The sequence below is a fragment of the Nilaparvata lugens genome, chromosome X (assembly GCF_014356525.2).
Source record: "Nilaparvata lugens isolate BPH chromosome X, ASM1435652v1, whole genome shotgun sequence".
Lineage (NCBI taxonomy): Eukaryota > Metazoa > Arthropoda > Insecta > Hemiptera > Delphacidae > Nilaparvata > Nilaparvata lugens.
The window spans coordinates 48,765,206-48,791,853 of NC_052518.1; the positions used below are offsets into that span (position 1 = coordinate 48,765,206).

Here is a 26,648-nt window from a genome sequence, read left to right on the forward strand (position 1 = left end):
CAGAAGTGACATCAACAGGAGTCTGGGATCTGGCCGCATTATTAGCACTGCCGGTGAGACCATTAACAGTTCTCCACACTGTTTTATTCTTATTGATGAATCTACTTATGATTTTATTATGATATTCAATTCTTGTCTTTTTAGTTTTTATCCTGTATGATTTTCTAGCTTTTTCATATGTGGTGAGAATTTCTGGTGTTCTGTAAGTTTTATATAAATGATACAGCCCATCACATTGGAATCAACATTTAACTTTTAATTTTTTAAGATTGTCATTATACCACTCGTTATTTGGCTTGACTTTGTGGGAACTCAAATTTTTTAATTGAAACGCACCATTTACAGCCCCCATGAATAATTCAAAAAATTTTCTATATCTATCCTTAATATCTATTATAGAGTAAATGTCAATCCAGTTAATGGAATTCAAATGACCATGAAAAACTCTTACGTTATCATCACTGATTAACCTAAACTTAGTCCCATTAACAATACTATTGGTACTTCTACCATACTTGTTGATAAAATTAAATCTTAAAAATACAGCGTCATGATCAGATAAAAGCATATGAATTATCTCAGAAGTCCATACACTATTGTGGACGTCAGTCAAAATATTATCTATACAAGTTCCATCAGAAATGCCATCCAGACCAGGTCTAGTAATACCCTTTACAGTCATATCTAATCCGAAACATTCAAATAAATTCAATAAATCTTTTTTAAAATAATCATTACCAATAAAATTCACATTAAAATCACCACATAGCCTATGACTAGATTGTATCCATTTTTAAACACTGAACTCAACACATTATAAAGACAAGATAAAAAGTTTTTGAAATAATTAATATTTCTATTATATGGTCTATAGACCGACAAGATTATAATTTTGTCCCTAATAAGTTCTACTGCTGAAATTTCACATACCATTTCAATTGACATGACTTTGATATGTTCAAGTTCCCTGAATTCCAAATGATCAGCAACAAAAATAGCTGCACCACCCCTAGACTGATTTACTCGGCAAAAAACCGAGGCAGTTTTAAAGCCTGGCAGATAAGTGAATTCCAAATCTGTATCCTTTATCCAATGCTCAGCAACTGTAAGTACCTTGATATTGTATTTTTTGCAAATTAAGGCTAAATAATCAAATTTTTCACACATACCCTGAATATTCCAAAAAAAAACAATTTAGTTTGTCTTTGCTAAAATCATTGTTGAAGCCATTTTCACACGGTGATTCAAATGTTTGACAATCCACAACCACACCAGTATCAGGCACCCTGTCAATAGAATAGTTTTGAACTTCATCCCTGAGTCGTAAATTTTCAGCAGATAAATTATTTTTGTCAAAAGCTAATAGTTTAAATTATCAGTAATCAGAGAATTCAGAGCGACAAGAGGATTGTCCACGGTAATAGAATCAACTGGAACTTCATTCTGTACAGGTTGGTCATCGATTGAAATGTGAACCGGCGTCCTCTTGGATGATGGAAGGGGCACAGCAGGATGGGGTTGTATGATAGGAGAACTGATCACGCAGGAATTAGCTTCCTTCACTGTCACTTCAGTACTTAAGGATGCATGACCATCTCCAACAAAGTCTCTCACATATCCTGCCAGGTGGTTGCCCAGAATTCGTTTCCCTCGCCGACCAAGGTGAAGACCGTGCCTTGTAAAATGAGATCTACCCAGGAACTTGTTGATATCCTTGTAGTGGATGCTGAGACTCCCTGTATATCCTTCCACCGCTCTTGATAAGTAGGAGTTGGCATAGCAAATATTATCATTAAGAACAGGATAATCATGTCTGTAGGGCACACCGCTAACCAGGACATTGGTCCTCAAATCAACCTCAGTAAGACATCTCATTCCTTGATCCAAAGTCAACTGGAAGGGTTCATCACGATGTAGGTCATTTGTCCCCGCCAGTATTATAACACAATCATTTTCTGTGAAATCCTTGACTAAGCCAAGACCGTCCTGGATAACGTGCTTCAACTTTGCACCTGGTTTAGAACAAACTAAAACTTCAAACTCCTCCCTCAGGTCGTTCATATAATTACTTAGCAGTTTCCCATGGCTATCCGCTGAAATAGTAACTCTCCGTTTCTTTTTGGAGGTAACCATCTTACGGCGCTTGTAATAATGAGTCTCAGTGGGATCAGTTTGAGTAGAGAATCGGTGAACCTGAGCCTCTACTTGTATTCTGTGTGGAATCAGAGGTGATGACTCGTTTGAAGAAAGCACCGAAAATCTGTTTCCAATCTCAATAGCATTAATCTCTCTAGTAAGATTTTTTCTAATCTTAACAGTATTTCTAGGCGTGATAAAATCTCCAACTCCAATAGAATTTTGCTGAAAATTAATTTCTTCGTCATTGAACATTGATGAAATTCTTTCGGACTCTTTTTCTAATAATTTTATTATTTCATCCTTTGAAGCTATCTCCAATTGTAATATGTGAAGTGCTTCCTCCAAATCCTTTATTTTCAACTTCGAAGCACAAATCTCACTCTCAGCCTGCTTCTCAGTCATGAATCTTCGACTATCAGAGTTCTTGTTTCTCTCTCCATTTTCAACTTTTCCATTAAGGACTCATTTTCAAAATTTACATCATTCAGTATATTTTTCAGATCGGAATTGACCTTCAATGAGGCGTCATAGTTATTTAAAAGTGATGTGATTATGGGAATAAAATCTATAACTGCTTCGTTGGAGAATTTATTACAAATTTCTACTAGAGTTGCATGTAGATCAATTGCAATGTCAATTACTTCTTGGTTAATGAGGCCCTCTCTCAAACTATCAATCTCTTCATCCATTCCTTGAATCTGATTATTTCGACTAGCTCTGGTACGCATCACTCTATTCAATGACATTATAAAGATGAAGTCAGTTATTAGGAATAAAATATATGTAAGGAAAAGGATAAGGGAGCGTCAAGAGGGCAATCAAGACAAAAGTGGAGAGGGAAGCCCCTGAGTCAGGATATGTAAGGATTTATTCAATCTTTTTAATTCAAAAAGCCCGCCTGATAAAACACAATTTTGAGATCAAAATCCAATTCAGTAGATTACCATGGTTACTGGTGAACAAGCAACAGTTGAACAGCTGTAGAGTAGAGGTCTTTTGACAGTTATAATAGAGATAACACTATCAAACTTCCTCGTTATTCTTGTTATCTTCTAATCGACGTCACTACTCAGTCTTTGTGTTAATAGATGACAGTTCGATTCAGTAGCTGTTTACTGATAGCACTGATCTCAGGTAAAAACCGGTAGCTAGAAATGGCCGAAAATCGCTAGGACGGCGTGAAAAGTTTGTGAGCTTCACTTAGTTATTAGTGTATTCTACTTACAGTTGGTGACTCATGGATGTTATCAGAAGGTACACTACAACTTCATAAATCACTTAAATACAACCTTAATTACAACCTTAACCACTGGAAATTAATGAAAAATACGCACTAACAAATTTTAGCAACAACAAGGCAGCTCAGTTCTGCCAACCCTAATGTAGGCAGTATACTATGCAGGTGTGATAGTACGATTTGTATTACTTTGAATAAATAAAATATTGTATCCAAGTAGAAAAGATGATCTATTGAATCATCATCAACCACAAATGAAATATGCAAGCACAGTTTTCACGGGAAAATTTCAAAGTTCAAAATTAGTAATAGTGATACTATGGGAATTCTTGAATAATCAACAGCAAAAGTCAAGTGCATGGCATTTCTTCTGTTATTTTGGACTGAATGCAATGTTGAACATATATAGTATCATTTCTGATCTTGAATGAATTTTGTACAAGCACAGTTTTCACGACAAAAAATTCCAAAATTAAATACCAGTTATAGGTATCCTCTTGGGAATTATTGAATAATCAACCAGAAAAGTCAAGTGCATGGCATTTCTTCTGTTATTCTGGACTGAATGTGATTGTGAACATATACAGAATCAATCCTGATCATGAATGAATTTTGTACAAGCACAGTTTTCACGGAAAAAATATCAAAACACAATATTTGTAATAGTGATACTATGAGGAACTCTTGGAAAATCAACCACAAAAGTCAAGTACATGGCATTTCTTGTGTTGTACAAAATTTGTAATAGTGATACTATGAGGAATTCTTGGAAAATCAACCACAAAAGTCAAGTACATGGCATTTCTTGTGTTATTATATCCTGAGTGCAATGTTGAACATATAGAGAATCGAATGTGATTTTGAATGATTTTTTTACAAGCACAGTTTTAACGAAAAGAAATTTCAAAGTTCAATATCAGTAATAGTGTTACCAAGGGTAATTCTTGAATAATCAACCACAAAAGTCAAGTGCATGGCATTTCTCGTGTTATTCTGGCCTGAATGCAATGTTGAACATATATAGAATCATTCCTGATCAGGAATGAATTTTGTTTAAGCACAGTTTTCACGAAAAAAATTCCAAAGTTTATTACCAGTTATAGGTATCCTCTTGGGAATTCTTGAATAATCAACCACAAAAGTCAAGTGCATGGCATTTTCCCTGTTATACTGGAGTGAATGCAATGTTGAACATATATAGATTCATTCCTGATCAGGAATGAATTTTGTACAAGCACAGTTTTCACGAAAAAAAATTCCAAAGTTCAATACATGTTATAGGTATCCTCTTGGGAACTCTTGAATAATCTATCACGAAAGTCAAGAGCATGGCATTTCTCCTGTTATTCTGCACTAAATGCAATGTTGAACATATATTGAATCAATCTTGATCACGAATGAATTTTGTACCAGCACAGTTCTCACAAAAAAAATATCAAAATACAATATTTGTAATAGTGATACTATGAGGAATTCTTGGAAAATCAACCACAAAAGTCAAGTACATGGTATTTCTTCTGTTATTCTGGACTGAATGCGATGGTTAACATATAGAATCATTCTGATCATGTATGAATTTTGTACAAGCAGTTTTCACGAAAAAAAATTCCAAAGTTTAATACCAGTTATAGGTATCCTCTTGGGAATTCTTGAATAATCAATCACAAAAGTCAAGTGCATGGCATTTCTCCTGTTATTCTGTACTGAATGCGATTGTAAACATATACAGAATCAATTCTGATCTCGAAAGAATTTGTACAAGCACGCTTTTCACAAAAAAAAATGTCAAAGTTCAATACTACTTAAAGGACTCCTCATGGAAATTCTTGAAAAATCGACCACAAAAGTCATGTGCATCGCATCTTTCCTGTTATTATGGACTAAATGCAATGTTAAACATATATAAAATCATTTCTGATCACAAATGAGTTTTGTACAAGCACAGTTCAGTGATTTTTCATTTCATTATTCATTTTTCTTACCGTGTTGCCTGTGCTGTATAATGTTGATTGAGAACTTAGTACATTCACCACTCCTGCTCCGATTATGCCTATAATGGTTAATCCAATATACAGAGTTATTTAATCAATGTGCAGTCCATAACTGTCTCTCCAGCTAATCAAATTGCTACTATGACAACTAACTGTGGGCACGTTGGTTCATCAATTCAATGAACTTCAAGATTCTACTTGTCTTTTGGTTCAATGTTGATGCAATATGATCTTTTAAAAAAGAATTTAATGTTGATTAAAAAAAAATCGTTCAACTGTAAAAGAAGTATACTGGAGCATTTGAACCAAACTTTTGTATGTTTTAAAAAAAATTCAGTCAACAATTTTTTTTAACTGAAGAGGGGGCATTTGTAATGTGAACATTCAAACAGCGCGCCACTCAATAACTTTACAAGTTAAGTGCAATGAATTGAAATAATGTAACCAATGTTATTATAATTGAATATTTATTAGAACAAATTAAAATAGGACTAATAATATTTATAATATAACATGACCAAAAACATTAAGTAAACTGCAACTGCACAAATTTTGAGTATGTATGAAATGTAACTAAATTAATTTATTCTTTATTACAAACTTAAACCAAAAAACTAATATAAAAATATTCACAATGGATTATCATTTACTTTATCCTAATCAAAATTAAAAGAATTAATTATTTGTCATAATATATTTTATTCAATTTTGAGGCTAGAATGTCTTTTTGGAGGGTTTTTCATGGCTCATCCTTCTTCTTGTTTGAGAGCTGGTAAAGGAAACATCAATATTGTTCGGGGTATGAAATTTGGGTGTGAAACCTATTTTATTCTATATTCATTTAGTAGTTATAAGGTTCTAGTTAGTTTTTATGAGTCACTTCTCCTTTGTAAATGTAGTATTGAGACCTTAAATGATGGGATATATACAATTTCAATGCAAAATCATTCTTGTACTTTGGGCTAAAGATGCCAGTAGAATAAATACTATCATTGGAATCAATAGTTGTTTGTCTTACCGAACCTCCAACATCATTTTTATTACATTATATAACAATAAGAATCATTTTCTCCAAACTGAATGGAATGTTTCAGAAGTACCTAAATGGTACATATCCAGTGTTTGGGTCAATAATTGTACCCGGTATTGTGAAAGAACTAGGTTCAGAAGAGCACATTCCTCTTCAACTCTTGAAGAGAGTAGGAGTGGTGTGCAGCAACTTTTGTGGTTGATTATTCAAGAATTCCACATAGTATGACTATTACTAATATTGAACATTGAAATTTTTGTTTTCATGGAAACTGTGCTCGTACAAAATTCATTCATGATCTGAAATGGTTCTATATATGTTCAACATTCCATTCAGTCCATAATAACAGGAGAAATGTAATGCACTTGATTTTTATGGATAATTATTCAAGAATTCCCCATAGTATCACTAATACTAATATTGACCATTGAAATATTCATTTTCGTGAAAACTGAGCTTGTACAGAATTCATTCGTGATCAGAAATGATTTTATATATGTTCAACATTGCATTTTGTGCATAATAACAGGAGAAATGCAATGCATTTGACTTTTGTGGTTGATTATTCAAGAATTCCCAATAGGATACCTATAACTGGTATTAAACTTTGGATTTTTTTTTCGTGAAAACTGTGCTTGTACAAAATTCATTCAAAATTAGGAATGATACTATATATATTCATCATTGCATTCAATCCAGAATAACAGAAGAAATGCCATGCACTTGACTTTTGTGGTTGATTATTCAAGAATTCCCAAGAGGATACCTATAACTGGTATCAAACTTTGGAATTTTTTTTCGTGTAAACTGTGCTTGTACAAAATTCATTCAAGATCATAAATGATACTATATATGTTCAACATTGCATTCAATCCAGAATTATTATTATTATTACTGGTGTTCTGCCCTAGGGCAGGTCTAAACATGATTCCTACTTCTCCATTCCTCTCTGTCCTGTGCAATTCTCTTCATCTTGGAGTAGTTTCCCTCCTCCCTGATATCATCCACCAAGTTCACTCTTTCTCGTCCCAGCACCCTCCCTCCTTGCACAGTCCTTTCCATTGTCTCCACAAGTAGTCCGCCATGCCTCAGCAAGTGTCCCAGCCAGTTCCGCTTTCGTCTCCTTATCACTGCCATAATATTCCTTTCCTCTCCTACTCTACGCAGTATCTCATCATTCCTCACTTTATCCATCCAGCTAATCCTCTCCATCCTACTCCAAACCCACATTTCAAATACCTCCAATCTCTTCTCTTCCTGCTTTCTGAAAGTCCAGGTTTCTGCTCCATAAAGAGCCATGCTCCACACAAAACACTTGGCCATCTTCTTCTGCAGTTCTATTTGCATTTTGCCACTCACCTATCTTCTAATCCAGAATAACAGGAGAAATGTCATGCACTTGACTTTTGTGGTTGATTATTCAAGAATTCCCAAGAGGATACCTATAACTGGTAATAAACTTTGGAATTTTTTTTTTTGTGAAAACTGTGCTTGTACAAAATTCATTCCTGATCAGGAATGATTCTATATATGTTCAACATTGCATTCACTCCAGAAACACAGGGAAAATGCCATGCACTTGACTTTTGTGGTTGATTATTCAAGAATTCCCAAGAGGATACCTATAAATGGTAATAAACTTTGGAATTTTTTTTTCGTGGAAACTGTGCTTGTACAAAATTCATTCCTGATCAGGAATGATTCTACATATGTTCAACATTGCATTCAGTCCAGAATAACAAAAGAAATGCCATGCACGTGACTTTTGTGGTTGATTATTCAAGAATTCCCAAGAGGATACCTATAACTGGTATTTGGAATTTTGGAATTCTTGGAACTTTGGAATTTTGTTTTGTGATAATTGTGCTTGTACAAAATTCATTCAAGATCAGAAATGATACTATATATGTTCCACATTGCATTTAGTCCAAAATAACAGAAGAAATGCCATGCACTTGACTTTTGTGGTTGATTATTCAAGAATTCTCATAGTATCACCATTACAAATTTTGAACTTTGAAATTTTCCCGTGAAAACTGTGCTTGCATATTTCATTTGTGGTTGATGATGATTCAATAGATCATCTTTTCTACTTGGATACAGTATTTTATTTATTCAAAGTAATACAAATCGTACTATCACGCCTGCATAATATACTGCCTGCATGAGCGGTAGCGTAGCTGGCAGGTAGCCAGCATAGGGGAATAATCAATGATATGTATGACCTTGACTCCATCTTCAAAAGCGTCTAATTAAAAAATGGTGCTTGTACAAAATTCGATTTTTGCATATTCAGACAACACAAAATTTGTAGTTTATTGTCAATTTTTTCGGATTTTTTCTGACATGTGCACTACAAGTTCACACTTCCAGCATAGGGAAATTAGCATTGAAAAATGACCTTGACCGTGACTTCAAATGTGTGTAAAAAAAAAACGGTGCTTGTACAAAATTTAATTTTTGGATATTCTGCCAACACAAAATTCGTAGTTTATTGTCAATTTTTTTTACAAATTTTTTCGGGCTTGTGCACTACAAGTTCACGGAGCCTACTTGTGATGTCAAGGAGGCGATCCATTATCTAATCAATGGCGAGATAACAATAATACACTTTCTGAGTGCAGTGGCTCATGGTGCCGACAACATTGTCAATAGGCCACTGCCTCAGAATGATTAGTTCCTTCTTGACATCGCTGGAGAGGAAGAAGTAATGTGAGAAGGTAAGAGTCAGATTGGCGAGATAACCATTACAATCAATGGTCGACAGCCAAAAAGTTACATATTACTTGTACCTTAATTATTTTAGTATGTGGAAATTATCATTTATATTAAAGCGACAGAGTAATTTTTGAATAGTTATTTTTCATTTCAAATGGGATAACCAATGAATCCCAATGTAATAATTATTATTGTGTAAATATTTAGCTGTATCCATAATTTTCACGAAATCTGCACTAGTGACACCCTGGGTTGGAGAACTCACTCATGAAATGTTCTACTGTAATTTTTGAAACACGCAACTTTCAATTATACAGAGTTGATTAAAATTATGAGAACAACTAAATAATTCTTTTACAAGAATTATTTGAAAGGATGTTTCATTGGGGATCATATTTGAAATGAAAAATTACTCTTTTGCTTTAACATCTTTGTCCCTCATATGAATTGAAATTCATTTTTTTAAATGAGAAGATGGTCATGTGATACATGATTTCAATACAGAGTTCCAAGAGAAAACAGCACATTGATATCTCAACCCAAATCAATTTTTTGATGTAAAAGTTGCAAATTAGCCAACTGAAATCATGTGTCAGCCCAAGAAGGACTATCTGTGTGACAGTTACAAAATAGCATCAGCTGATGTTATGAATGAATGGAAAAACTGTATAGTAATTGCATGCAATGAATTCTTCAGCTGGCTTAATGATAAATCACAACAAATTTCTTCTTGAGCGATTTCAATGTTATTTGTTACATCCTGAAAAAGGACGAAAGAGTCTGTAAATTTTGTTGTCCAACAAGCTTGAGCTGTAAAAAGAGTCGAAGAGTATGTGTCCATAATTCGAAGTTGATTGATCAAATCTTTCAAAAGTTATTGTTGAACATACACACAGACAGACAACAACTTTGGCCTTGAGTTGAGAGTAAAAACTCGCTAATGCTCGATTAAATATTTTTTATGGATTCTATGTGCATTTTTATTGATTTGTATGCATTTTCTATTTGCATTTTAGTGTGATGTTACTATAATTATATAAATGTCCTAAATATTTATTGATAATCTACAGATGTGGTTCAATCAGTCTAAACATGTGATGATATGATGTTAGGAACTCCTGACTCATAAACTAATATTACTGTGTTCATTCAAATAACTGATTTAAAAATAATTAATTTTTATCTTTTCAGGTTGTCCGTATCTCCAGAAGAGGGCATAAATATTAGGTGGGTAGGAAATATTATTAGGATAGATCTGTAAATATTAATGTATTAATATATAAATAAATAAATTGCAACTTGAAAATTATAATAATGATACCTTTATTTGTACAAATAGACAAGTTAGAACACATCTAAATACACAGAATAATAGTAGGTTTTGACACCTTTGTTAGTTGCACAAGTCAAAAATGAAAAGAGAAAAAGATCAGGTACATTGATATAAATGTCTTTGAGTTGCTCAAAATAACAAATAACTTTGTATCATGAAATTGTGACATGCAAATGATCAGTATAGCAATTTTTCCAGCATTAAAAAATATACTCTAGTTATAGGTGTGCTAGTAGTAGTCAGCATTAGTATTCAATAAAACCAATTAGCAGCCTGAGCACCGTGCTTAGTTTTTTTTTTGTTCTTCAACTCTGAACGTCAGGGTTATGTCCGACGATTCGGTGAATAAAATTTGTTTTTAAAAACTTGTCATGTTCTTAGACAACCTTAGCTGGCACCCGAACAGGGACGGGTGAAGGAAAATCTGCGATCAAAATTTCGGGTTTTTCTGTGAATTTTAATTCTTAACACCCATTTCGACTTGAATCCACGATCGGAAGTTTGGTGAAGTAATGTGCTATAAAAGTGAAGTGGTATCATCATCAACTTAATCCTGGCCGGAAGACGTTCATTCAACTCCTGTCATCCAGATTCCTTGAGGTTGAACCATTGACCCTCACTCAGGAAATTGCTTGAGGAAGCAGAAGAAGAAGACGAAGATGTTCGACTACAGCCAACACCACCTCCTGCCGAAGACAACATGAATGACACAGCAGCAGCAGCAGCACCCCTGCAGCCAGAGCAACAAGCATCTGCAGCACAGGTACTGACTATTTCAAAACCATTACCTAAGGGTGATCTCGATCTAATCCCCGATTATGACAGAAATCCAATTGAACTCATATCATTTCTTGAAGTGGTAGAAACTCTACTAACTGGATATTGTACAAGTGACATTATTGAAGCCCCAGCCAATCACTTCCATTTATTATTTCAAATCAAGAAAAGACTCCATGATATGGCCAAAATTGTAGTAATAAACAGTACTTGCAAATCAGTTAGAGAAGTAATCACAATCTTGAAAAACAATTTTGCAGACAATCGATCAGTGCATCAACTCACATCAGAACTTTTAACGCTTAAACCAAATCCAAAACAACATCCTCTAGTATTTGTGAATACACTTGAAGAAAAACATACCACCATAATTTGTAGGCACAAACTTGATGGTGTTCATGGTGAATTTTTGGACTTTGTGACTAACCAACTAGACAAACAAGTTATCAATGTTCTAGTTGAAGGACTTCCATACCAGCTAGGAGCCCACCTTCAAACGTTACAAGTGAAAAATCTACAAGACACAAGACAAGCTATTATTAGTGAAAGCAATGCTGTTTTAATACACTTGAACTTTTCAACCGATATTTCAGAAAAGCACTACAAAAGTTACAATACCCATGATAAATCTCATCACAACAACAACAACCAATCTGAATTTCAAAACTCTCAACATGTTCAAGCAAACAAACAACAATCATTTCCAAATCAATTTCGTCAAAACAATCAACACCAACAGTTTCAATCTCAACAATTCAAACCTCAAAACTTTCAACACAGGAATCCTAACCAGAATGTGAATAACCAGAATAAATTTCAACAAAATCAAAATTGCCAAAATACTGACATATCAATGTGAACAGTTTCGAATCTAAGAAAATCAAATTCAGTCCATTTGACTGAACCAGTTGAAACAACTGAAGAAGTCGATAACTCCAAATTTCAACAGCTATCAGATAAAGTCGACAAACTCGCCGAAGCTTTCCATGATTTTTTAGGAGCAGACAACACTCAAAGCAATCAGAGGTGATTCAAATGAACTACTGTGAAAAGAACGAGTTGCCATTCCTGTGTGTAAATGATTGTGAAATATCATGATACTGGATCCAAATATAATTTTGTAAGAACTGATAATAAGACTTTCCCATGTATCAATGTAGAAAGATATGAATTTAAAATCAAAACACCAGCCGGAGAAGCTACAGGACATTGGCATGTTAATTTAGATTTAAGTTCTGTGCATGCTAGTTCAAGTAATGAAATGTATTTTGTACATGACTTTAGTTCTAATTACGATATTTTGCTAGGTCATTAGACCCTCAGTAGAATTGGAGCTCAAATTGATTTTCAAACAAACTGTATGATTACCCCTGACAAAACATTTATTTTGAATGGACTTACCCCTGTTAAAATCCACAAGGGAATTAATTCTTTGAAACTACCCCTGATAAACAGATCAGATGCAAAGCTAGGCATAACGAATATACCAGCTTTAGAATTGAATGAAATACTTGTAAATGTAACTGATAGAGATTTTTGTGAATTTGAATATTTTTCTGATGTGGATAGAGATGTAAATATCGAGTGTCTTGAAATCGAAGAGTGCGAATTAATGGATTGTTCTCCTTCCGAGAAATCCTTGACTCATGACGAAATCTCCCAAATCATTCAACTTGACCATATTGACAGACGTGACAAAGACCAAATTGTAAATTTAGTTCATGAATTCCAAGACATACTAAAATTAGAAAACACTTTACTGACTGCAACTCACTTACTAAAACATAGAATTGAGACAACTGATGATTCTCCTGTATATACCAAAAATTATAGGTATCCCGTAGCTTTCAGGGATGACATCAAAATCGAAGTCCAAAAATTACTTGACAGAAAAATTATCCGACCTCCAAATTCACCTTACAATTCCCCACTCTGGGTAGTACCAAAAAAGCTTGACAATTCAGGAAAACATAAAGTATGTTTAGTAATTGACTACCGAAAAATTAACGACAAGACAAAAAGTGACAAGTTCCCTCTCCCAAACATAGAAGACCTTTTTGGAAAAATTGGAAGAGCAACTTATTTTACAAGTTTAGATTTAGCATCTGGCTTCCACCAACTTGAAGTAGAAGAAGCAGATATTCCTAAAACTGCATTCAGCACAGACGACGGTCATTACAAGTTCGTAAGGATGCCTTTCAGCCTAAAGAACAGACCACCAAGCTTCATGAGAGCTATGAATCTTATATTTTGTGACACTCCAAATTCATTAGTGTATATGGATGTCATAATAATTTTTTCTGACTCATTTGAAGAACATCTGAAAGATTTGAGAAGAGTATTCAAGAAATTGAGAGATTATCAATTGAAGATTCAACTAGATAAAACAAACTTTTGTAACATGGAATTATTGTTTCCAGGACACATTGTTTCAAAGGATGGAATTCGTCATAATCCTGCCAAAATCGAAGCTGTCTCACAGTTTCCTATACCGAAAACCGCCATTTTAGTTCAAGTATTTATTTGAAAAAACAAATTTATGGGTATACCAATTGTAGAATCCCCCTCCAATCAATCCCCCACGCTTCGCGCGAGAAGACCCCTCACCTAAACCTCCCACTAGAAGACCTCCATTTTTGTTCAAGTACTTATTTTAAAAAAATATGTAGACATATCACTTGCAAGATCCTCCTTCCAAACAAGCCCCCCTACCACCCCTTATGCCGCTGCCCCCCGCCGCCCTGTTACTTTTAGCAAGCAGAATACCGGTTATGTAATGTAAGTAGATTGATGGTTTTATTTCTTGCATTAGAAAAAGTGTATAGCAAAAAGTATGTAGTATTACTTCTTATCTATAGAAGGAGCATGTATGGAATGTTGTTTTAACAATGAATGGAACTCTGTTTACATCTACGCTGACGTACTCTGGAATGTTGTTTTGATGCTTCGCACAAGAAGCCGAATGAAAGCTTGTTTACATCTGTACTGACCTACCCTACTCTTTTTTCTTCTTCTTCTCTCGTCTACCTTTTTTCTTCTTCTTCTCTCGGCTGCTAACTCAAACAGGTTCTCAGTTTCTTGCTAGCATCAAGACCTAGTCTTTTTATTGTTCAGAGTGATTACTGTAGTCTTCATATCTTTTCAAGAGTCTAGTTTGGAGCGGTCAATTTGAAAGTTTCTCATCATATTTCACCTCAGGTTCCGAAATGTTAATCATTTTAAAAAACTCATTTATTATGTGATAATCTGGTAGCCCCCTCTCTTGTAGACTCTTCCAATCGAATGTTTTTGATGCAGTAAGACACTTACTAATCAAATAATAAGTAAATTTAATTATTTCTGTGTTGAGTTTTTCTATGAAAATATTATTATCAAAAATAATATCACCCATGCTATCTTTCACAACTTGTAGCATCATATTTAGATCTCCAATACTAAAAAGTTTTGCTCTCTCAATATAAAACTCTTTTCTAGATATAAAATTTGATTTATCATTATTACTGATATATGCTGAATTCAATTTCTCTCTGAAAATCTCTGTTTTCATATACTAATTCTGAAAAAATACTTTTAATTGTTTCTACTGTAGTATTTAAATTTTCTAAGCTTACCAATGTTTCTTTTTCAATATTAAACTCTTTTCTTGATATAAAATTCAATTTCTCATTATCAAACAAATCTCTTACAGCTGCTTTAGAGTTTAACTGAATATTTTTAATTTCCTTTTCTAGCAGATCTACTTTAGAATTACTTGTATTTTTTATATTAGTTCTATACTGATTAGCAGAATTCCTGTTAATAAGCATTCGTCCAAACTTATCAATACTCATTATTATAATCTTGCTTATATTATATATCCAAACTTGCGTAGTTCTTCAACAATACTAGCAATCTCAACTTGATGACTGTCATGACCTGTCTGTTGTGATCTCATCAACAAGTCTAACCTTGAAATAAGCTCATTTACATCATCCCAATAAATATAAGTACGGTTTGGATTCATGTTCTTAATAAAATTTAGACCTTTACCTTTCTTTAATCGTGAACTTTGTCATTGCGTAGGAAACAGTAGTCTTTGAATTAATTTTGATTTCATACCATTTACACATTTAAAATTCCTGTTAGAGGTAAGATGTAAACAATAATAGCCTTTTATATTTCTTGAAATCATTAGTTTTAATAAGGTTAATATCTGGTTTACTTTTAAATAGTAATTCCAGCAAACCTTGACTCAATTTAATTTTAAGCTGTACTGATTCTTCTATAACTAAATAATCATTATTGAATATTAATGGTATCTTTCTACCCATATAGTAAGAACTTGTATACTTATCAAATTGTATTCCATACATTACTGATTTACGTTTCAAATCATGAAACTCACTAATATACTTACCTAACATGATGCTTAATGGTGTTAATTTATGATTAAAGCTAGTCTCATCATACACTATTCTACTATCTTCTCCCTCATTATTCGTTTCCTCACCCTCATCCTGCTCAAATCTCTCTTGTTTCATATGAACTGAACTATGTCTTTCACCTTCTTCTTCTTCTTCCTCTTCATCTTCCTATTCCTCTTCTCCTTCTTCATCTGATGAGATTTCATATATATTCTCATCATCACTAATTCCATATTCTCGATTTTTATCCTCTTCAAATTGTTTCTGTATTTCCAAATTAGATTGTTTAATCTGTTCTCACGGTGATATTATTGGCTCGTATTTTTTCTTCAAGTTAACTGCAGTCTCTGATTGTAATCCTTTCAGATTATTATATTTTTTGATTATTGAATTTTTCAAACTTTGTAACTGATTTTCCAATCAATTATCAGTATTCAAATTACTCCTGATTATATTATTATTATTAACTGATTGACTTATCTTACCTCTATTTCTCCCTCCTTGACTCTTAGTTTTTCTATTTGGTTTTGCATGTATATGTTTTCTATCACCCATTTTAAACATTACCTTATGAAGGTTTGTTATTAACTGAAGCCTATCAATGATAGTGTTAACTTAATTAGAATAATTTCTGTATGTTAAAAATTTGTTATAAAAACATTTAAATTCTCTCTATATTTTCCATTATGTTTCTTACAGTCTGTAAATATAGAAACAAAATAATGACTTCCCTTAGACCAAACCTCTGTACACATGCTTTTAAATTTATTATAATCCATATCAACATTAACAAAATCACGATAAACTAGTTTTAGATTCAAAGGATCCATTTTGAAAATCATCAGAATATTAGCATTATCTCTCAGTAAATGCTTTGGTATGCAAGCATAACTTTGAATAAGATAAAGCGTATTCACTCCATTATGTCTTCCCATTGAAAAATAGCTTTTTATTATTGGTAGGTTACTTGTTTGAAGATCATCAAATATAACTAAGCTATCTTTCGCTATTTTTGCTGGATGCGGAATATTAATCGTATCACTTGATTTTATAAACTAAACTCTGCTTAATTTAGAAAATACTTTATCTAGAAATATGTATTTATCTTGTTTCAAACTTTTACTGAATAGATATAGATGTGTGAAGCTAAGTCCATCAGTATTAAAAATTAAATTCAATACTAGATTCGATTTTCCACATCCTGATGGACCTACAATTAATGCTCTAACATTGCTAGGAAATAAACTTCCATGTTTATTTTTATTTTCCTGTTCAGTGGAACAAGAACTAACAACCAATTTTTCAAAATCTACTATAGCTAATCCATTTTTATTTTTTGAAATATCTTTCTCTTGTACCATAATATTCTATGTTGTTAGTATGAAGGCTCCCTTACTACTGTTCAATCGATTATATGTGTACATACTCAATCAGACTAAACCAACTTCATACATTATTCAAACTTATACCTTTACAACTAGAGTAGCTTGGTTTAATTCAATAAATCAACATAGAATGAGAAACATTACACAGCATTTTTTTTTATAAATCTTTACATAATTGAAGTATATAGTTTATATTCATTAAATATGGTATACAATAATCAAAAATTTGTACAATATCAACTTTATTTTTCAAACTTTTGTCGATAGTTATAATTATTTTACATTTATTTATTTTTAACTTACAACTAATACATTTATTCCTTAAACCTCTACAAGTATTACTACTACTATTACAATCAATTTTCTCATTCAAAGCTAAAGTATTTAATAGTTTTATTCTCTCCTTGATTAATGAGTTCATCATGATTTCTGTAAAAAAGTTGAATTTATGGTTTATACAACATTGCTGGTTCTCCACACATTTTCATAGTCTCAAACGTGAATCTTATCTTATCAGTGTTTTCATCTCTTCTATCATCAATGAAATAACACATTTGAATATTTAACCAGCCTAACGAATTACAGTAGCAAAATTCAGGGATTTCATTTAATTCACATCTTCGATGTCTTTCAGTTATATTTTTACTTATAATATAGCATACACTTATATGTTTTGATTTTTCTCCTTCACTTTTACCAGGTTTTATAAATGTTAAATATTCTTCAAGTGTTAGTCCTACTTTCCCAAATTTATTCAATTCAAATATTGTTTTGTCAATGAGTTCAAAGTAACAACACCTATATTTTTTATCGATTTTATTTGAAAAATAGTTAATATCGAATGATTCCATCAGCAATCTGAAAATTAAACATATACTGTCAATCCTGTTCTAGCCCACTCTCATATGCACATTCATAAAAAAAATTCCAGATAAGCTTATTTAATTGTTCTTTTGCTAAATGTTTATTCTTTTCTGTTATATTTTTTTTAATTTTGTCAATAGATTCTTGTAGTTTTGAGCAATCACATCTCCACGAGTCCAGTAAATCCTTATCTATGTGAGTATTAAATGTTGTACCATATAAATCACAAACTAAAATATGATTATATTCATCACTATGCCAAACTCCTAATTTTTCATAGTCTCTCACAAATGTTAGATATTATAGACTTGTCCATCCTTTTTCTGCTAATTGGTTCAATAACTCTTGATGCATCTCCAATAGCTCAGTTAGTTTACATCGATAACTCTGTATTCTCAGCATTTTCTCTAAAGAAAGAGAATCATATTTACATAATTCATTAAAATGTCTCTTTATAATATATACTGAGCTTATATATTCATCAAATGTTACCGTTTGACAGGTAATATCTTAAAAAATATTAAACTGGAAGTCATGATGATCAGCATATATAATCAATTGTGAAATATTTTACTTAGTAAGTAATTGACTCTTATCTATCCAAGAAAGTTCACTAAAACCGAGCCACTTTACGAGATAATATTTACCAACTTTCTTCAATATTTTCTCTACAAGATAAACTTGCATTTCATCTAAAGTTAACTCAGATTTCTTTAATTCTTGTTCATAAAATTTACCTAAGATTTTTTCATTATTTAAATCTTCTAATTCATAATTAGGTAGAATGCTTGCATAAACTGATATAACTTTATAAAGCTCCAGACTCCAATTAATTGTATAAGATTTATCAAATATAGCTCTTTGTTTACTTATTCTCACTATATCATTAATTTTGAAGCAAGGTTTGATTATCTTTTTACCCTTTAAAGCTTTCAATTTACGTTTATTCAACTCATTAAGAATTTGACATTCATGCTTCTTTCTTACCTGAGAAGGCTTTAACTTTATGATGGAATGTACTGTATTATTATAATCTTCAACAATCTTATCTATTGAGTCAATCCATCTTAATGATTCAGTCATAGTAAAGTTTTTGTATAAATTAGACTTGATAGTTCTATTTAAACGTTCTACTAATGCAGCTTTTATATGTGAATAAACATGATAGTGATTAATTTTATATTTTTTTGTAAGTTCAGAAACCTTTGCATTAAAAAACTCCTTCCCCATATCTGTTTGAAAATTTTTTAATTTAGGATTATTTTAAAAAATTAATTCCAATGCTCTACTAACCTCTTCAGCACTCTTCATTTTTAATTTTATTGCATAAGCAAATTTAGTAAATGCATTCACAGCAGAAAGAAAATATTTATAATTATCATTAAATTTATGCAAAGGAATCATTTCTACAATATCTGCCTGAATAAGATCATTAATACTCTTTATTTCATAACTTCTCTGAAAGTTCTGACGTGCAAGTCCATGTAATTCTTCAGCTAATTTACTACATATATGCGAGCTCATTACAACCTAATTTCAAAGCTGAATATATTTTTTAACAAGGTTACAAGTACGTTTATTTCAGTTAAGGTCAACTGTGCTAAATCAGGTTCTCTTTATCTTTAATGTTTTCGAACTCACACTCACTTCTTACTTCAATACCGGTACATGTACTTCCTTCTAGCAAGGTTACGTAACTAACTGGTTTTCCTTGTTTTGAAAGTAGACTAGTCCAAATTGTCTGTATCCGGACCTACCTCAATACTTGAACCATCTGATTCATACTGATCTAACAATTTCTTGATATCTTTATGATCCCAAGATTTACTTTCAATGAAATTTGAAGATATAATAAATCTTTTATCATTGAAAGGACTTAAACTGATTTTTGACTGTTTTATTTGATAAATATCATGCTTAAATGATCTAATATTATTAGAAGTTTCATATTGAATCTTTCTATTGAACAAACAATCCTTATAAATATCAAAATTCAATTTCTGTGCTATGTTTATTTGAGAAACTCCCTTAGCCAAACATTTCTGTTTCATACTTAATACTCCATCTTCGTCTATGCTATCTATATATTTAAAACTGTATAATTTTGATTTTAATCCTACAAAATAAATTAAAATTCGAGAAGAAAGCTCATCCTTAAATTTACCAGGTTGCTTCTTATTTTGAATAGAATAACAAAAATGTGAAGTAGGATATTCAGAAGTATCGAATAAATATGAGTTTAATTTTATATCAGCATATAAATGTCTGGTGTGAAAATTTGATAGGGGAAACTGTCAGTATCTGACATTAGTAATTGTATTTAATCATAATTATACATTTTAAGCATTGATTTATAATGAAACTCATACATATTCAGTTTACTTAATTCTAAAACAGTGAAACCAGCATAAATAGGTTTATTAAGTACTATATTATTTTTTCTAGATTCAATCGCAATTACATTTTCATCAAAAATCATCCATCTCCTAACAAATGGTTTACATGTAAGTTTTTCCAATTTTTTTTGTCATTAACTAATTGAATATCTAATTGCTTACGTTGATTTTGATATAATTTTCCAAAAAGATGATTATTCATTGCCTTATAAAGTGATGAGTCAAAACTATTTGTTGATTCTTGTCTTAGTTTTATGTTAAAGTTGATATAATCTTTTAGCCATGCTCTCTGCCTAAATTTTATTATTTTATATATTTTTTCTAGCTTTATACCAAGTTCTAAGTATAATTTTAAGTTACGATAATGTAAAACATAATTCTTATGATCATAAAAATGAGCTAAAAGCTTATAATTTTTATGGCTTACTTCGGGTTCAGTCTGGCTCAATTCTGTTCTTTCTCTCAGAACGGTTTCACTACTATCTACTAGAAAGGAAGCTCCCGCATCAACACTGCTACATACGGGAAAGGAAGCTCCTATCTTATCTACTGGATACAAAGCTCCGCATTCCACATTTTCTCTAAGCTTATAGCTTATCTCAAAATCTTTTGTTTTCTGCTGATAACGTGAAAATAAATTGATTGGAGCTTCATCTCTAACTGGGGCTAATGGATAAGAGTCATGAGCATCGTGTAGATGTTCTGGATATGATAAATCACACTGTATAGCATACCCATATTCTGAATCATCAGATATTGTTCTAACATCAAAATTTTCAATTTCCTCATCACTTAAAAAATTAAAATCATTAAAAGGAAGGTTCTGACACATCGCCCAGCCATACAGGTTGTTGGCATCTATGTACAGAAGGTAATTAGATGGTAATTTATCATTATAAATATGTGACATATACTTGTTATTAGCAAGTGCAAGTCTTTTCACAATGAGTGATAACCCACCCCTTATGTTATCCTCAAAAAATAAATGCTGATCAATATCAGTGAGTAATTCTAATTCGACTTTTGTTTTTTTCTGTGCTGCAAACCATGAATAATGTGCAAGACTCAAAAAATAACAAATATTGAGATCATAATGTTCATAAAAAATCTCTCTTGCATTTTCAAAAACATCACAGAGTAATAAGACATCACTTATCAAATAAGTATCATGGAACTCGCCTAGATTTTTCATAGAGAATACTTGCCATACTCTAGTTGCATGTTCATAATCAGTTTCATCTACATGTTTCCTAGTTAAACTATTATAAAATTTATCTTTGGATGGGAGTGAAGTCTCTGCAAATTTTTCTACACAGTCAATGTATTTATAAGGATAACACCCTTTTTTTAAAAAACATTCCTGCTGATCTTTTTCACTGAATACAGTACACATTCGTTTAAACCTAACTTCATAGTTTGTATCAATTGATGCTAGATTTTTCACAAGATTATCTAATGATGCACTCAAAAAATTAAATGAATCCAAAAATTTGATATGACCTACCTTTATTGATAGAAATTTTTCAGATGATTGAGCAACACATTTTATTTTGTTTATATTTTTAGATAATTCTTTTATTATATTATGACAGTCATAATTTTTCATATTATGAAAATAGCATGGAATATATTTCGGAATACGACATAGACACATTATACGACATGAACACTGCAACAATCAAAGATCATTGAACTCACAAATCCCGTCCGGTATGCGTAAACAGTAAGACAGTATCAAATTTTAATCACTGTATCTTTCTTCAAAACACATTCATTTATGGTATAATTACATCAGCACTTTGAAAAAAAACGAAACGTTAACTATGAATAAAATTGAACTAAATATGAAAAAAAACAGCAACCACTCCGTACATAGTTTTAAGTTTTGTGTAAGTGTGTGTGTGTGTGTGTGTGTGTGTGTGTGTGTGTGTGTGTGTGTGTGTGTGTGTGTGTGTGTGTGTGTGTGTGTGTGTGTGTGTGTGTGTGTGTGTGTGTGTGTGTGTGTGTGTGTGTGTGTGTGTTTGTGCGCATGTGTGAATGTGTGTGCGTATGAATGTGTGCGCATATGTGAATGTGTGTGTGTATGAATGTGTGCAAGAATGATTATAAATATTGACATATTGATTTATTTCAATATAATACCATATTCAATTATTATGTTCTTCATGATATAATATTTAAATTTGTATATAAATATTTTATTATATATATTCAAGTGTCCCCACACAGGGTAGCCTATAGGGAACACATATTAGAAATTAGGAAACAATATTGTATTTGATTTTTGGAATGCATTTGATTGTATAATTATTTTTTTTTGAATAAAGAAAAGAATAAAGAATTTTAATTTTAGTAAATTACAAGTTTCATGTGCATAACCATAAATTTTTGATGTAAAATGATCGTGACCATAAATTTTTGATGTAAAATGATCGTGATGTAGATGTTTCACATCTGTCTCACAGAACTCAACATCACAAATTACACAATTTTTTATTTGCTGAAGCCTGTTTTGTTCTTCAAGACTTATATCTTCCATTGGTAATCTAATAATTAGATCCTTATACAATTCTTCACCTATTTCTATGATTTCATTGATAAATCTCTCAATAATTGGTTCACCAACATAAGTAGCTCTATATAAAAAAACCTTTATAGATTTCACCATCATAGTTTAAAACTACGAAAGAATAAGAACATGGTAGATGTCTACTGGTTTTTTTAGTGTATGAATAATTCACATGCTCATCATCATCATCATCATCATCATCATCATTATCACTGCTATCATCATTATCAATTGGAAGAATGAACAATTCGAAATCTGCATATATTCTATACTTAAATTGAAGCATAAAACTATAATCTCTAAACTTAATGATTGAATTATAACTATTCAGTTTTGGAAGTGACGTTTTCTGTTCACCATACTTAGAACAAGTAATCAAATGTGATTTTGAATTCACTTTCCCATCAACATTTTTATTCTTATCACTTATAAACCTATGAAAACAAAACTGACATACAAGAACAGATTTATGATTTGAACTTAATGAGGATAATAGATGAGAAAGCCCATTTTTATTCTTTGTTGTATTAATTAATGTGAAATGTGAATTCTTCACATCACTTTTATTAATTAGTAAAAGTAATGAGATATTATGTTCACATTCCTTATATATCGAAATTCTATATGGATAAAACTTTTTAGTTGAGATACAATAAGCAATCACGCTAACCGATATATCTTTATTCAACATTTCAAATTTTTTAATACCTTGTACATTGATAGGAAATTTTATACCATTAATGTTCAAAGTATGCTTAAATTGTTGTAGGTTATTAACAGTTAATTTACACTCACCATAGTGTAGATAAGCTAAAATACACCAAACAAAGCATTTATAATCCGAATTCTCAATATTAAAGATAGCTTTCTTTCATAAAATCTCCTTTGGTGTTTTTATGTAACTTGAATTTGAGCCATAAATTAAATTATATCTCATAAAATTGATGTTGAGATATTCTATTTTTGAAATACACCATCCAGAACCTTCTGAAATATATTTATCTAATGAGTTATATATTTTATTACAACCAAAAATGAATTGATCATCTAACTCTTCAATATTCTCATTAATATTGGTAATATTCTGTGATGTACTGTGGAAAGTAACACCAGCTTTTACTTGATGTTCTCCATCATCATTTAATGTTAGAAGTTTTATCAGATTGACTTTAATAGTGAGATACCATCTTATACAGCCAAAAAACCTTGTAGAAACTGTCTCTCGGAGCTGAGTAGAAACTCTCTTCAATTCTCTCTGGCTCTTACTAACTGCGATGACAAGAGAAGTGTTGTTATTGACTCACTGTAGCAGCAAGCTGCTTCGTTACAGAATCGTGTATATGTTGTTGATTATTGTTGATTTTCAATAGTCAGTCTTACTGAGAATATGAATATAAAATTAGTTGAAATTACTGAAGCTATAGTTGAGTAAGAAATAGTGTAAGTATTAATGTATGATGTGAGATTTGTCAATGAATTTGAAGCTGAAAGCTATACAATATTCTAAACAGTTGTTTATACTATCAAGTCTAATGAATAAATGTGAAATCGGGTTACATATGATTGATTTTATTTATATGAAATTGTAAATGGGAAGAGAATAAATTTTTCCCGTTTTCCTCATTTCTGGTTAGCTGATGAATAATGTAAATGTTCTTCCTAGCTCTATCCTTTTCTTTGTATTAGATGCAAAGCGAGGTGAGTGCATTCGTGTCAATGATTTCAACTTTGTGTTGAAAAGGGACAAACAATATTGACTTCTTTGTTAGATGCACTGTACTTGAATGCAGTCTAATCATGTATATCATAAAAGACAGGAAATTCGGTATATGGGCTTAACTGCACTTACAAGTAACATTAACATATACACCTTTTAATTTAAGTACAAGGATGTGTTGGCCTTGCTATTTTCACCAAGGTAATGAAATACACCCCTTCCAATTCAGAATTATGGAAGACAATATCTCACCATCAGATTTCAGAGTGTAGAAGGAGAAAATTTTTAGTATAAAAGCAACCAAAGTTTTGATTTGAATCATAGTGTTCATCTGATGAAAATGTCATCTACTAACTCTACTGATTTGACCAAGAACGTTGCTATGGATCAGCCAATGGTAAGTTTTAATCATAAACTACTGAAACTATATGCATAAACTAACTTAATAATATAACTCCTTCTCAACTTAAATTAGTGGTTAATATCTAATGCTATAACAAATACAAAATTTATTTTATATTTCAAATATACACAAAAAAACTTGTTTCAGATTTATATGTGTTAAAGTTTTAATTAGAAATACAGAATACAAAGGAAGTCTGTATTGAAATAAAAAATATTGATTGTTGAATAGATTTCATGATTCATCAAATAAAGTCAAATATGGTATGAGATACATTAACTTTTTAACAGAATGTAGTTCACCAGACAAGCTAGTTATCAATAAATGGAATTTGTGAATCTAATTCTTTTCAGTAGTTACCAATCATTTAACTTAGTAAATGATCTACTATAAATTATCTTTATTTAATTTCAGGTAACATACGCAAGTGTTGTAGCCACACTAAAGATGGTGTGTTCACCAGCTCCAACAACAGTACCACAAATACCGTGGGGATTCCCATATAATATATGGAGTAATCCACAATTTTATAATCAAGCATTTCCTGGATTAGGGATGATGCAAACCATTCCCGGACTGACTTCATCTTCACCACCCGCATTTGAACCAACTACATCTTCACCAGCCATCTCCGAACCGTCCACTTCTTCACCAGCCGTCTCCAAACCGTCCACTTCTTCACCAGCCATCTCTGAACCGTCCACTTCTTCATCAACTGTCTCTGAACCAGCCACTTCTTCGTCAGCCGTCTCCGAACCATCTATTTCTTCACCCACAGTCTCTGAAATGCCTATTGCTTCACCTACTGTCTCCAAACCGTCCACTTCTTTGTCAGCCATCTCCAAAACGTCTATTTCTTCACCCGCAGTCTCTGAAACGCCTATTGCTTCACCTACTGTCTCCAAGCCAACTACTGATCGACCTGCTGCTGTCAAGGAGGCTGCGGTCTCGAGGGTGAGTAAATATTCATCTTCATCAAGCTCAGATGAGGATGAAGCAACATTTTCAGTTAAAAAAATTAATTGTGCACATTCATATGCAAACAAATGCTGTATATCCGCACAAACTCTAAGTACCACATTTGAATTCCCAATAATCAAGGCAAGATTTGTAAAGACGCTGTAGGGGGATAGCTACATATTACATTTAATGAATCAAAAAAATAAAGAAATAAGCATATTCCTCCCACAAAGATATTCAAGCTGGCTAAATAAAAAAAACGTAGATTCGTTCAATAAATCTAAATTAAAACTAGAAGCAAAACATCGACTAGTAAACAGATTAATAAAAGGGAAGGAGATATCAGTAATGGTTACTGACCTTACCTTAATAGACTACTCCTGAACTCTTGTAAGGATATGTTAACTATATTAAGCATTAGACTCTTAACAATTCGAGTATAGCTTAATTTGAACTTGATGAAGATTAAACAATATTTTCAGTAAAAAAAAATTCAACTGTACTCAATCATATATGTAACCAAATGCTGCATATCTCTACAAACTCAAAGTACCACATTTGAATACCTGATAATCAAGGCAAGATTTGTAAGGACATAGTGATGGGGATAGTTACATACTACATTTAATGAATCAAAAAAATAAAGAAATAAGCATATTCCTCCCATGAAGATATTCAAGCTGGCTAAATAAAAAAAACTTAGATTCGTTCAATAAATCTAAATTA

At 31.9% G+C, this 26,648-nt stretch overlaps 1 protein-coding gene across 2 annotated transcripts in view; it reads left to right on the forward strand.

The window, feature by feature from the left end:
- The window catches only part of LOC120354322 (mucin-5AC-like), a 60,381-nt gene that overhangs the window by 22,791 nt on the left and 10,942 nt on the right, over positions 1–26,648 (forward strand). Inside the window, exons 1-2 of one of the 2 annotated variants that reach the window (XM_039441286.1) lie at positions 24,203–24,956; positions 25,377–25,916. In XM_039441286.1, the coding sequence (XP_039297220.1) occupies positions 24,894–24,956; positions 25,377–25,916 (603 nt within the window). In that variant the 5' untranslated portion in view covers positions 24,203–24,893. Of the gene's footprint in view, positions 1–24,202; positions 24,957–25,376; positions 25,917–26,648 lie in introns of those variants that run through there. The other variant, XM_039441287.1, reaches the window with a different exon arrangement.